Source organism: Salvia splendens, chromosome 2 (genome assembly GCF_004379255.2).
Source record: "Salvia splendens isolate huo1 chromosome 2, SspV2, whole genome shotgun sequence".
NCBI lineage: Eukaryota > Viridiplantae > Streptophyta > Magnoliopsida > Lamiales > Lamiaceae > Salvia > Salvia splendens.
In genome coordinates, this window is record NC_056033.1 from 11510520 (window position 1) to 11524980 (window position 14461).

General features: G+C 46.0%; 1 protein-coding gene and 1 non-coding gene across 2 annotated transcripts; one reads left to right on the forward strand and one right to left on the reverse strand.

The window, feature by feature from the left end:
• Positions 1 to 8803: 8803 nt before the first annotated feature.
• TRNAP-UGG lies at positions 8804 to 8875 on the reverse strand. The gene has a single exon. It is a non-coding gene; the product is annotated as a tRNA-Pro (tRNA).
• A 96-nt stretch (positions 8876 to 8971) lies between these two features.
• Positions 8972 to 11599, forward strand: LOC121773703 (eEF1A lysine and N-terminal methyltransferase-like). Its single transcript, XM_042170613.1, has 2 exons — positions 8972 to 9025; positions 10349 to 11599. Exons 1-2 carry the CDS (start codon positions 8972 to 8974, stop codon positions 11597 to 11599), a joined length of 1305 nt encoding a protein of 434 aa, XP_042026547.1.
• The last annotated feature ends 2862 nt before the right edge of the window (positions 11600 to 14461 follow it).

Consider the following 14461-nt stretch of genomic DNA (forward strand, 5'->3'; position numbering starts at 1 on the left):
TTCTCTTGGAAATGATACATTGTCAGTTATATTCTTTCTTGAATGCTTTTACTAGCAACAGTAGAATTTTATTGATGTATATTTTTCTAAAAAATATAACTTGTCATTAGATGCCCTAATTTCTTAATAAATTTACTTGTTCCAAATATTTAATGGCTATCTTCTCCTTTTGGCTTTGAATGCCTCAACCGTGTGCTTTCTTAGTTTTCTACAAAGTACTAGTACTTGTGAGCTTTTATACTAAAACCCCTTCTCGTAGCATGGTGTTTTTGATACTCTATCAGATATTTATAGTTCATATTAAACCAAGTTGGTTTTATTCATCACAGTTGTTTCTGTTGGTGGACTTTCTTGGTTGTCTCTGTAAATTTAGGTATTTGCAAGACTAGAGGAATCTAAAATCTGTACCGGCTATAATACTAGCTAATACTTGTATAGCCATGGAGTTATTGTCTGTTTCACCTGCATCCTTCCTCTAGTTAATAAATTGTGAATCTATATCACCTAGCTATATGTTGGATTGCCATTGATGAAATCCTCTGGCATTTTGCGTCATTGATGCTACTTACAAGTATATTTCGATGACGGCCTGGATATGCTTTCAGTGCTTATTGATGGTTGGGCGAATTTTTGATGGTGATGAATGCAGGAAAATACAGATCACGACACAGAGATTTACGTGGTTCGATTTACTGAGGTAAATCTACGTCCACGGGAAGAAAAGAGGGCAGAGTTGTATTGCTTGATCTGTTTTCTACAGCTTACAATACAGACTTGCTATTTGATATTTGATCTCTAGAGAACCCTTTCTCCTATCTGATCTAAGTTCTATTTATACATTGAACTAAGATCGTGGCTTGCATCACCACTAACTAGGTCGTGGCTTACATCATCTCTAATTAGGTCGTGGCTTACATCATCACTAATTAGATCGTGGATGTCGTGGAGGTCATGAGATCCTGCATGGGTCCACTACTAAATAGATCGTGTAGTGGAGGTCGTGGAGGTTCTGCATGAGTCCACTATCTCCCAGTTCGGTCGAATACTGAGACCGAACTGCTGAACTATTGCCGAGCAGCTTTTGCCGATCTGAGAGTAGAGCTTGATTGGTCGGCTTTTACCGAGCTGTAGGCTGGGCCGAACTCTTTGGTAATGCCGAACTGATTGGTCGGCTTTTACCGAGCTGTAGGCTAGGGCCGAACTCTTTGGTAATGCCGAACTGATACTCTTCCTTGGTCTTTGGGCTGATGGGCCGTCACTGCTATTGGGCTTGTTTAGTACGTACCCCATCACTACCCCCCCCGAAAAGCGAAGTGAATCACTTCGGCGAAGCGAGTCACTTCGGCATTCTGGATAAAGGTGCGGGGGAGGCTGACGTTAGGGGACGTGCCTTGCGCGTGACTGCATTAAATGCGACAGTAAAATCCGGCCGTTGAATCCTGAAAAGGTGGGATTCGAAACGGTGCGATGATTTTGAAATCTTCTCCGAATCTGATAAATACGTCCTTTCTTCATCAGTTGAACACTTTTGCTATTGCTTCTTCTGCATTCTCTCTCTTTTGCGAAAAAATTTTCTTCCGCTTTCAAGAATTTTTTCAGAATTTCTTCAGACTTTCAAAGAGTAAGAACTATGTCTTCTTCTTCGTCTTCTGAGTCAGGTAGCGGTAGGAAAGGGGGTAAGGGGTCTTCTAGCCGGAAAGAATCCGGGGAGAAGACCGTAGAGTATTTTCACAGCATCTTGAGTAAGGATACTGTGATATCCTTACACGAAAAATATTTTTTTCCTGGGGGAAAGGTTGCGATTCCCGACGACCTTCATAGGGCTGACTCGCCGCCGGAGGGTTACGCCACCGTTTATGAAGCCGGCTTGGAATGCGGGCTTCGTTTCCCTCTTCCCCCTGCCTTTGTAGAGCTGCTAGATTTTTTTCAACTCCCTTTAGGTCAGGTGACTCCGAACTCTTGGAGGCACTTATCGGCCTTTGCTGCCGAACTGCGTAGGCTAGACAAGGATCTGTCTCTGAGGGCAATCCTTAATTTCTTCCAGTTTAAGAGGAAGGGATCTTGGTTTTACTTGATCCCTTTACAGCCCTTTAGAGCCTTTTGTAAAACCAAATGGCCGAAATGGCAAAATCGCTTCTTTTTTTATAATAGGACTTCGGCTTCGGACTTTTCCTGGAGAGGGCCGAAGTCCGTTATTCCTCACCCTCGGGTAGAACCGTTGGACGAGCTCGAGGCCGAGCTCAATAAGATTCCCATGATTAGGAAGCAGTACTCGGAGTCTGAGCTCGTCAAGGGCGACTTCTTGTTCGACTCCTCGTCTTCGGACGAAGAGGCTGAGGGTGAGGATTTCTTTTTTATGCATTACTGCTTTGACGACGAAAACTAACCTTGTTTTCTTGCTTTTTGGCAGTGTACATGCTGAATAAGATTAGCCGCAAATCCTCCGAGCTTAAGGAGCCGGAGAAAGAGAAGGCTACCAGCTCGGCGCCTGATGCCGAGAAGAATCCGAAGAGGCAGAAGACCTCTTCTTCGGATCCAAAAAAGCCGGAGTCCACTTCGGCAAAGGGGAAGGGGAAGACTCAGAAGCCCCCAAGAGCGCCAGAGAAAGACGTGGTCTTGGCGCCTCCTTCGGAACATATCTGTGAGCCATTTTTATGGCCCACGGACTTCGCCGAGGTGAATTCTCTTCTTGATTTTCTGGCCTTGCTTTTTTCCTGTATTTTTTGTGGCCCCTCTGTTGACTTTTTGCTTTTTCCATTTTCAGAGGAACGATATGCTCTCCAAGCTCGTCGCCGTCGAACTCTCCAAAGCGTCCAACGACTATGCTGAGATGCAGAGGAAGTTGGCGGCTGCTTGTCACCGGGCCGAGCAGGCTGAGGCAAACTTTGAGAAAGCCAGAGCTGCTAGGATTTCGGCCCAGGATGAAGCTCAGTTTGCCAAAAACCAGCTCGTCATCCAGCGAGAGCAGACGAAATGGAGGGATGCTGCCGCCGTGGTTGCCCAAGGAGAGGCTCTCCGTGCTTTCGCGGAGAAACTCTTTCTGAGCAACCAATTTTCAGCCTTTGTCGGTGATCTGCTGAAACTGATGACCGATAAAGCCGAGCAGGGTCCCGAAGTCATCCTGCCGCTGTACGGCCGAGAGATAGCAGCTCGGCTTCAGAGTGTGCCGGTGCTTGAGGAGCTTGCTTCGTCCTCGGTCCTGCTTTCTGCTGACCAAGTTCGTAGTTGCCGAGCTGACCGGGATGAGAACATGGAGGCTATCTTTGCCTCCTTAGGGCCAGTTTCACCCGCTCCAATTTTCCACGGAGAGGGTGAGACCGAGCAGCATGAGCGGCAGACCGGCGATGAGCAGGCCGAGCAGGAGGCGCAGCAGATCGGCTACGGTGGCGCCGAGCAGGCTGGGGAGAGCAGGGAGGCCGAGGCTGAAGCTGAAGCAGACAAGGAGAAGGAAGCTGAACCTCACCGAGAAGGCGGAGACGAAGCTGGCGGAGTATGATTTCGTCTCCCTTCTCTTAGTTTAGTTTCTTCCTTCTTGTAAAACGGCCTTGAAGCCCTTGTGTAGAAAAATTTTTTTCTTATGAATGAAAAAATTCTTCTTTCTGCTCTTGTGTCTTCGTATAGCCTTTCGTACTCTCTTTTACTCCTGTTGTGGTTTACTACCTGCTCCGTAATCTGAAATGCCGAACTGACATAGCTGCTCTATATTCTGAACTCTTAAGGAGCTGGAGGTCACTGGAAGCGGCTGTACTCTTCGGCTTTAGACGAAGCTGAGAAAAGAGCCATAGCTGACCAGGTGAAGAATGACGAACTCTTGGCTCGTTCAGTGAAGCTGGAGGCCGACAATAAGGACTTAGAGTCCGAAAAGAAGGATCTGGAGGCCGAGCTGAACACTGCCGTCGCTGAGAGGACTGCGTATGAGGATTTCATCTGCAGGCGTGGGGGAATGACCATCTCTGAAGTTCAGGAACGAGTTGACGAACTGTGGGAGGAATATCATGTACTCCGGAGGAACAATGCGCTGGAGAGCTCGGCTTGCCAACAAGTCGTGAAATCATTGCGGCGCTGGGCTTCTCGGTACAACATAGTTCTTTCCCGGCGTCCCTCAATTGAGAGATTCCTCAGGCATTTCCCGCCAACAGATGCTAGTACTCCAGCTCAAACCTCTGATTCACTTGCTCAAAACCCTACTCCAAGTCAGCAACGAACTCAGGGACAACCAGAGACGTCAAGTCGAGGACGGACTGAAGTTCGCAGAGGAGCTGTGGTTATGAGTGAGCAAGATCGGCAAATGCTTCGTGAAGAGACTCTTCGCCGCCGAGGTGCTAGGGCTTCCCGGGCTCAGAGAAGAGGTGGCAGGTCGATTAGAGCATCTCGTCGACCTGCTTATTCTGCAGCTGCCTGGAACGCCCGAACTCAGCTTCACGAGGATTTTGTGAATAGATGGCTCAACTTTAGCAACCCTGGACAGTAGAATAGTCCTTTGTAATAGCGTAACGCCATCTCGTAGGGTAGCGGAGTTGTGTGCCGAACAAGATTTGAAAAATGAAATTTTGTTTTCGCTTCTAACACTGTGTATTTACAGCTTAGCGAAAAAATTTCATCGTACTTGTCCTCGGTCTTATGAAGTAAACTTCTTTGACCGGACTTGGTCCTTGGTCTTATGAAATAAACTTCTTTGACCGGACTCGTCTTTGGTCTGATGAAATAAACATCTTTGACCGGACTCGTCTTTGGTCTGATGAAATAAACATCTTTGACCGGACTCGTCTTTGGTCTGATGAAATAAATTTCTTTGACCGGACTAAGCTTGTGTCTTAATTTGGCGAGTTTTATCGCTTGGATCGGACTTTCCCTTGTCCTAATTCGGCGAGTTTTATCGCGTGGATCGGACTATCCATTTGTTGCAGTTCGTTTCAGACGAATTGCTTGTTTTTTAAGCCGAATTGTGGTCTTGTATCTTCTTCAGAAGCTTGGACTCATAATCGTTGGCTTATTGTTGCAGTTCGTTTCAGACGAACTGCTTGTTTCTTAAGCCGAATTGTGGTCTTGTATCCTCTTTAGAAGCTTGGACTCACAATCATAGGCTTATATATGTTCTAAAAAGGGGATCAGCCTTCGAAGAACAAGATACCTCAGCAACATTTGTAAGAGACGACACGCACATAGACAAAACACACCTAGACAAATAAAAAGCACATAGAGACAAAAACGCACATAGCCTTAGGACCGAACTAGACACAAGACTGACAGACCGGACTGTCTCTTACAAATGGAACTTTTTGAGGTTGGAAACGTACCATGTTCGGGGTACTTGTGCTCCTGACACGTGAGTCAATTTGTAAGACCCTTTGCCGAGGATTTCTGACACCCGATATGGACCTTCCCATGTGGGTTCGAGTTCGCCCAGCTTTTCTGCTCGGCTTACTTCGTTGTTTCTCAAGACGAGATCTCCCACTTGAAATTGCAGCTTTTTCACCCTTTGGTTATAATACCGGGCTACTTGCTCCTTGTACTTGGCTGCTTTTATGCAGGCCAATTCTCTTCTTTCTTCGGCCAGATCTAGTTTGGCTCTCCGTCCGTCATCATTCATTTCTGAGGAGAAATTTAGAGTTCGGGGACTGGGTATGCCGATCTCAACCGGAATCACGGCTTCAGTCCGTTTGCTTGTGGGTGGGAGACCGAGCTTTTAAACCTCTGCTCTATGACTTCAGAGACGATTTAGTCTTCCCGGCAGGGAGAGCGTCAATAGTTAGGATTACTCCATCATATTGCGGCTCGTTATCGTCTTCGGGATCCTGTTGCCTTTTCGGATCCTGAGGAGCGCAGTTCGCACCTCCCTGCTTTTTGTTCTTTTTCGGCTGCTTGCTTTGGTATTTTTTTAACGTCCCTGCTTTCACAAGGGCATCAATACCTGCAGCCAAATGTCGGCACTCCTCGGTATCGTGACCGTAGTCTTGATGGAAGGAGCAATATTGATCCTGAGGTCGGCGCGCGGCCGATTTCGTCATCCGCCTTGGCTTTTCGAACATATCGGAATGCAGTTCGAAAATTTCCGCTCTTGACTTGTTCAATGGTACGAACTGAGCGGGCGGCTTCTCAGGATTGAGACGTGGCCCCAATCGGTCTTGCACCGGAGTCCTTTGAATCCTTTCAAAAGGAGTTCGGCGAGGATGTCCCTGATCGCCAAAAGGAGTTCGGCGAGGATGTCCCTGATCGCTATGATCGGGCTTCCTCCTGTCTCCTCGGGATGAGCTGTCTAAAGACCGTTTGCGACGGTCTGCCTCATCGGCACGGGAGAACTGGTCCGCAATGTCCCACATCTCTTGAGCTGTTTGCGGACTGCATTCCACGAGCTTTCTGTAGAGAGCTCCGGGCAGGATTCCATTTTGGAATGCCGAAATGACAAGTAGATCGTTGAGATCATCTACTTGTAGGCATTCCTTGTGGAATCTCGTCATGAAGTCGCTGATCTTTTCGTCGCGACCTTGACGTATAGAAAGCAGCTGAGCCGAAGTGATCCGGGCTTCCGCTTTCTGAAAGAACCTCCTGTGGAAAGCATCCATTAGATCTCGGTAAGATCTAATGCTGCCTTGGGGGAGGCTATCGAACCACCTTCTTGCGTTCCCGATAAGCAGTTCGGGAAACAGCTTGCACATATGGACCTCGTTGAGACCCTGGTTCACCATGTTATACTGATAGCGTCCCAGGAAGTCATGAGGATTCACTAACCCGTCATAAGTCATCGACGGAGTTCGGTAGTTCTGTGGCAAGGGAGTTCGGGTGATATCGTCCGAGAACGGAGTCTTCAATGCTCCGTACATGGCGAACCCGACATCTCTTCGGTATGGAGGAGATGGAGTTCTCCTGTGATTCCGGTACCGAGGAGGAACAGGAACATGTCGGGGTTGAGGATTCTTCTTCCTGGAAGACACGGCACTACTGCGGTAGTGACTTTCATGTCTGGATGAGGAAGGAGAATCCACCGTTTTCGTCTTCGGTTCTTGGCTCTTTTGCAGGAAGGCTAAGAACTCATCCTGCTTCTCAGCCAAGAACAGCTTGACAGCCTCATTCAAATCAGGCTGCTGGGAAGACTCGGTGTGTGGACCTTTTGAGCGGCTTGTTCCTTCATCGTGAAAACTGGAAGTAGATGTCTCCCGAGGCTGTTTTCCGGACCTGCGGGCTGGACTAGCTTCCTCATGGTTTTCACGAACGGTATTACGGGTAGTATGTGATCTGGTATGCATTTTTTTGGGGTGGAAAAAGGGTCAAAAATTCGCTTTATCACAAATTTGGTTCTCTGTTTCCCACAGACGGCGCCAGTGATGGTTGGGCGAATTTTTGATGGTGATGAATGCAGGAAAATACAGATCACGACACAGAGATTTACGTGGTTCGATTTACTGAGGTAAATCTACGTCCACGGGAAGAAAAGAGGGCAGAGTTGTATTGCTTGATCTGTTTTCTACAGCTTACAATACAGACTTGCTATTTGATATTTGATCTCTAGAGAACCCTTTCTCCTATCTGATCTAAGTTCTATTTATACATTGAACTAAGATCGTGGCTTGCATCACCACTAACTAGGTCGTGGCTTACATCATCTCTAATTAGGTCGTGGCTTACATCATCACTAATTAGATCGTGGATGTCGTGGAGGTCATGAGATCCTGCATGGGTCCACTACTAAATAGATCGTGTAGTGGAGGTCGTGGAGGTTCTGCATGAGTCCACTATCTCCCAGTTCGGTCGAATACTGAGACCGAACTGCTGAACTATTGCCGAGCAGCTTTTGCCGATCTGAGAGTAGAGCTTGATTGGTCGACTTTTACCGAGCTGTAGGCTGGGCCGAACTCTTTGGTAATGCCGAACTGATTGGTCGGCTTTTACCGAGCTGTAGGCTAGGGCCGAACTCTTTGGTAATGCCGAACTGATACTCTTCCTTGGTCTTTGGGCTGATGGGCCGTCACTGCTATTGGGCTTGTTTAGTACGTACCCCATCACTTATCTCAGTAATACTAGCTGAAGTTTTGGAAACTTTTGTTATTTCTGGTCATGTATTGGTAAGATCATCAGGAATTAGGCAAATATGTCTTGCTATGCTACTCAAGGTTCATTGAAGGATTGCTATGTAGAATGCAGGTGATCGAGAAGTAACGTGACTCTGTTGAAACCCACTCTTGTAGGAGTATTTGTTTCCTAAGTACTATTGTTTGTGTTCGTATCTTCATTTCAATAACTATAAAAAATCATTACTTCAATAAATTGGCTAACTATTTATGTTTTTCTTAGATATCTCATTTGCACAGTGTCTTCATCAAATTATTGCAGAAAGAAGAAAAATAATACAGACACATTTGCCATGTTCCATAGACACGGAACATTAATTTTCTTTTTCTCTTTCTAAGAAGTGATTGATTTGTTGGACTAACCAGACGATAAGAGATTCAAATATATACTCCCTAAAAATAGTCTCATTTTTTCATTTTGAAATGTCTATGAAAAATAGTTCCATTTCTAATGTCTATGAAAAATAGTTTCATTTCTAGAAATAGAAAGTTTCTCTCTCATATTTTACCTACTTTGAAATGTCTATTAAAAATAATTCCATTTCTAATGTCTATGAAAAATAGTTCAATTTCTAGAAATAGAAAGTTTTTCTCTCATATTTTACCCACTATTTCTACTAATAAGCAGAAAAATAAAAAAGGGGATGTCTATGAAAAATAGTTCCATTTCTAGAAATAGAAAGTTTCTCTCTCATATTTTACTCACTATTTCTACTAATAAGCAGAAAAATAAAAAAGGGGCATTCCGAGAATCGAACTCGGGACCTCTCGCACCCAAAGCGAGAATCATACCACTAGACCAAATGCCCTATTCTGTTCAGATGGATTACTCAACTTCTCTTAATATCGACACTGCGGGAGTATTTTATATGATGCAAAAATATGCAAACCAGAAATCATCAACGATGTCGCTCGATCCATCAATATTCGAAACCACAGTCCCTTCCCGCTACATCAGGGTTTTTTCTATTTTTGTACTAGAATAGAGTTAGCATTCCTCGTTTGTTCTAGACTTTTTATTTGTTCCGGGTTTGGGAGAGACGCATGAGCCTCATGCGTCTCCTTTTAATGAGACGCATGACGATTATGCGTCTTTCATAGAGACGCATGAGGGTCATGCATCTCTCTTTTTTTTCGTTTTTTTTTTAACGACGCATGAGGGTCATGCGTCTTAGGGAGAGACGCATCTCCCTCATGCGTCTTAGCCCATATATATTTCGTCTTAGCCCATATATATTTAATGGGCTTTCGAATTTATGAAACCATTCTTGGTTGTTTCTCTTTTATAGAAACATCCTTGAATGTTTTATGTTTCACTTTCGATGTGGGACAAAATCATTCTTGGTTGTCTATCTTTTATAGAGACATCCTTGAATGTTTATGTTCCACTTTCGATGTGGGACAAAATAATTCTTGGTTGTCTCTCTTTTATAGAGACATCCTTGAATGTTTATGTTCCACTTTCGATGTGGGACAAAATAATTCTTGGTTGTCTCTCTTTTATAGAGACATCCTTGAATGTTTTATGTTTCACTTTCGATGTGGGACAAATTACACTATTTCATAATTGACATGGTCCACGCTTACAGCATTTAGTCCTAATGTATGAGGACATACTTCAAACATCCAAAATAATCTAGTCAAGACAACAATCTGAAGGTATTCCCATATTGTATAGATGAGACAACCAAGAATTATTTTGTCCCACATCGAAAGTGGAACATAAACATTCAAGGATGTCTCTATAAAAGAGAGACAACCAAGAATTATTTTGTCCCACATCGAAAGTGGAACATAAACATTCAAGGATGTCTCTATAAAAGAGAGACAACCAAGAATTATTTTGTCCCACATCGAAAGTGGAACATAAACATTCAAGGATGTCTCTATAAAAGATAGACAACCAAGAATGATTTTGTCCCACATCGAAAGTGAAACATAAAACATTCAAGGATATTTCTATAAAAGAGAAACAACCAAGAATGGTTTCATAAATTCGAAAGCCCATTAAATATATATGGGCTAAGACGAAATATATATGGGCTAAGACGCATGAGGGAGATGCGTCTCTCCCTAAGACGCATGACCCTCATGCGTCGTTAAAAAAAAAACGAAAAAAAAGAGAGACGCATGACCCTCATGCGTCTCTATGAAAGACGCATAATCGTCATGCGTCTCATTAAAAGGAGACGCATGAGGCTCATGCGTCTCTCCCAAACCCGGAACAAATAAAAAGTCTAGAACAAACGAGGAATGCTAACTCTATTCTAGTACAAAAATAGAAAAACCCCCGCTACATCACCTTCACACTCCCCCTCCCCCATCTCCTCCTCCGCGCCGCCGTCCTCGATTCCCCATCCGCCTCCGCCCCCTCCACCGCCGCCATATGGGTCCCACCAGGCCGCGAATCCGACTGGATTTTCTCCACCTTCTCCGGCCTCCTCCAGCTCCTCCTCTCCTCACCCACCCCCCACCCACTCTCCCGCCTAATCCTCCTCGGAAATCCCCCATCTTCCCCCAATCCCACCTCCTTCAGTTCCACCTCCCCGCCACCGCCACCGCCGCAGAATCTCGCCCCCTTACTATTAGGGCTTTCCCCAAAATCCGAATTTCTAGGTCACAGTGAAATCCCAGAAGTGCCCTTGCTGGTTTACGAGGATGATGTGGTTAAAAGTTCAATCTTGGAGATCTGCAATAGGCCTTGTGTAGGTGAATTTCTCATTGAGAATGTTGAATTGAAGTTTGATGATGGGGTTACAGAGTTTAGGAGAAGGTTGAGGTTTAAGAGAATGCCTAATTTTGTCCAATCCCAAATTAGAATTCGGCCTAAAAAAGATTCAATCTTGGATAATTTAGATGATTTGGAGTTTGAATTGGAAAAGGGGGTTTTGGTTCAGCCATATTTAAGCCCCATGGTAGCTGGCATTGCTGTGATTCACCGCTTCTTGGATGAACAATCGCTGCCGAGAGCGTTGTGTTTGGGAGTTGGTGGAGGTGCATTGCTCGGATTCTTGGCCGATCACCTCAATTTCGAGGTTGATGGAGTCGAGGAAGACGAGGTTGTGTTAGAAGCTGCCAGGAGGCATTTTGGATTAAACAACGAGTTTATCCATTTGTTTGTTGAAGATGGGATTAGATACCTCAAGAGGATTGCCAACAAGTATGACATTGTGATGGTTGATTTGGATTCGCGTGATGTGATGAGTGCCGTCTCCGCGCCACCTGTGGAGTTCGTGGAGGGCTCGGTTCTCAGGGCTGCGAGGGAGGTTCTTCGGGACAAGGGTGTCCTTGTCGCGAACGTGATTCCCTCGAGCAAGATGTTCTTCGAGAGGTTGGTTTGTGGAGTTGAGGAGATTTTTGAGGAGGTGTATGAGATTGATGTTGGGAATGAGGAGGATTTTGTTTTGATTGCAGCAAAATCAGGAGTTGGAGAGGGTTGGGATGGGGATGGTAGTGCATTTTTGAACAAGTTGAAGTTAGTTGTTTCTTGTTCTTACATAGATTCCATTAGGAGAATCTCAAAGATTAGATGATCATGTGACTTTCTTGCTTTGCCAAGATCATGAGTTTGAAATTTGTTTGGTTTTTTGCTACAGTAACATGTGGAATATAAACACACCGGTCATCTTCTTGTTTGGTTGAGAGGAAGAAAATGTTCAAGAGTATAGTACTATATCTTTTATAAAAATTGTAGTAAATGTTTTTAATGTTTGCTAAAAAAAACTACATAAATAGTGAATGTACAAAAATTATACTAGTAAAATCCATGATTTACATGTTTTCCTTTCATAAAAATATTTGAATGTCATATTAGATCAACAAGAAAAAAATAACTCATTACAATATATACTTGGGCATACAACAAATATGTAGACGTCACCACGGTTCAGGAACCGGCGGTTCACGGTTCGGAACCGCCGGTTCCGGTTCGAGAAATGATGGAACCAGAACCGGCCCGGCCAAGGTTCGGCGGTTCCGGTTCGTGAACCGTGAACCGCCGGTTCGCGTGAACCGCGGAACCGTCGGTGCAAATCCGGTTCCGAGCCGGTTCAGCCGGTTCGTTTAATTTTTTTTTTGTAAATTTGTAATTCAAGTAAAAAAAAAATTTGAAAAAACGGCCGAACCGCCGGTTTTCGTCGATTTTAAAAATTCAAATTTTTTAAATTACCGTTGGAACCGCCGGTTTATCGCCGGAACCGGCGGTTTTTTCGGCCGAAACCGGCGGTTTCCGTCAACAGTTTCTGACCAAACCGGCGGCCGGGGGAGCGGTTTCTGAAAAGGCTAGGAAGTATGCCTGAAAAGGTGTCGGGAACCGCCGAACCGGCGGTTCCGGCGAGATCGGCGGTTCGGAACCGCCGGTTACGGTTCTTCAATTTTGTGAACCTGAACCGGCCCCGCGGTTCCGGTTCGAACCGCCGATAACGGTTCCGGGCCGGTTCGTCCGGGCCGGTTCGGTTTGGAGACCTCTACAAATATGGTACTATAACAATTTTATGATTTATCAATGACTTGCAAAATGACACGTTGACACAAAATTATTAGGAATTTAATCTCTAGAGATAATAAACGTTATTAATCCTAATATCCCTTCCAAAGACTAAATTTCAACTATTATATTTAAAAATTGAAAGGATGAGATTGAAAAAACAAAGATGTCATTTTAAGATCATTTTAATTGTTTTAGTTTATACGAGAGATATGAACTAAGACGATCTAAAATTGACATCCGTATTATGAACCGAACCATTAGAGCATCAGCAGTGGAACGGAATTCCCAAAAACACATCCTGCCACGTCATACAGACTTCCAACTGCCCTGCCACATCATACGGACTTCCCACTGCACAGTAGCGCAATTCCCTGCGGAATTCCCGACAGAATTCTCACATTAAAAAAATTCACAAATTAGACAATTTCCGATATTAAACAATTTACGGAATTAAAATTTCGACGCGAATACGGAGAAAATGCAACCACTTTATTTAAAAAAAAACATACTTCATTAAAAAAATAGATAATTACTAAAAAAAGTACATTATTATAAAAATAAAAACCGGCTTCTCACTCCTCAGATTCCTCGTTGCCAGTCCTCTCGCCGTCGGCGCCGCCGCCCCCCTCGTCGTCTTCGTCCGACATCCCGTCGAACCCCAAATCGCGACGCATACTATCGAGGAGGGGCTTAAGCTTCCGCTTGTAATGAGGTCGGTCGCTTGGCGCCATTCAACCATCGCATGTAACAAGGTTTCATGTGCGGCGATGCGGGCGAATGAGGGGTTCTCGGGATAGTTTTGGGGGTGCTGCCGATTGAGCCTCTGTGGATCCGCTGGTGCTTCCCTCGACATCCATGCCGCGGACTTTTGCCCAACCGGGCAATGGCGGCGTGCCGACGATGTGGGCGTGGGGAACTCTGCCTCGGCGGGGGAGTTTCGCGGAACCAGCACTGCTACTGTACTCTCCGGAGGCGCTGATCTTCGTCCGCTTCGGCCAGCCAGATTCAACACCCGCAGTGAACTTGGGCGAAGACTGCACCATAAGTAACACCGGCCAATACTTGAATTCTCCGAAGCCCTTCTCATCGTCGGGGAAATGCTGGTGAGCCAGTAGCTTCACATCCTCGGCAGACATGCCGCTGGTTGCCGAGCGGAGGTTGTTTTTGTAAATGCCGACAAATCGGCTGAGCTGCCTCTTCAACTGTTCCACTGTTTCCGGCATTGCTCCGCATTGTGCGCCTTCCCCCCTTGCGGTTTGAACTGGAGGTAGCTTTGGCTAATGCGCCACCACATCCGGTCGAAGTGCTGGTTCGCCCGACGTATGGATCCTCCACTACACTGATCCACACCTTCGCCAGCGCGATGCACTCGTCCATGCTCCAGACGATCCTCTTGTTCCCGCTGGATCCCTCCCCCACCTCGCCTCCGTATATCGGGACGCCCCGTCCCCTGCCCATAATTCGCCTGGTCCTCCCTGCCCTCCCCGTCGCCGGTGGTGCGCTGGCGGGAGTATCCCAGACCGGAGAAAGCCCCAACTCCTCAAACGAGAACGTGTCGACGCCAGCGAACTGAGTCTCGAGAGGAGAGCTCGTCGGGTTGTCCGTCGACAGTAAATCCATAAAGGGCCGATAGACGTTGTCCACCGACGATTGGGGGATCCCCCTGCCTACTCCTCCCCGCAGCGACAAGCGACCCATGCATCTGGGACATCATCCCCGGCCTCGCCCCGGGCATCTGGGGCATCACCCCATACCACTGCGGGTACACGTTGTAGTACCGGGCATCATTCCCGGTGGCATTTGAGACTGGGGCATAATCCCCGGCATTTGAGGCATCGCAGCGGACATCAGCGTACTCCCGCCGATGGGAAAATGGGGCGTCGGTGACTCGCTCGAGGCGGGGGAA

Bases quoted from the DNA above. Each gene is read 5' to 3' on its own strand.
- LOC121773703 (XM_042170613.1), top strand. From the start codon at position 8,972: ATGTCGCTCGATCCATCAATATTCGAAACCACAGTCCCTTCCCGCTAC. The intron at 9,026-10,348 runs GTTTTTTCTATT...GTACAAAAATAG, and splicing joins TCCCTTCCCGCTACATCAGG to AAAAACCCCCGCTACATCAC.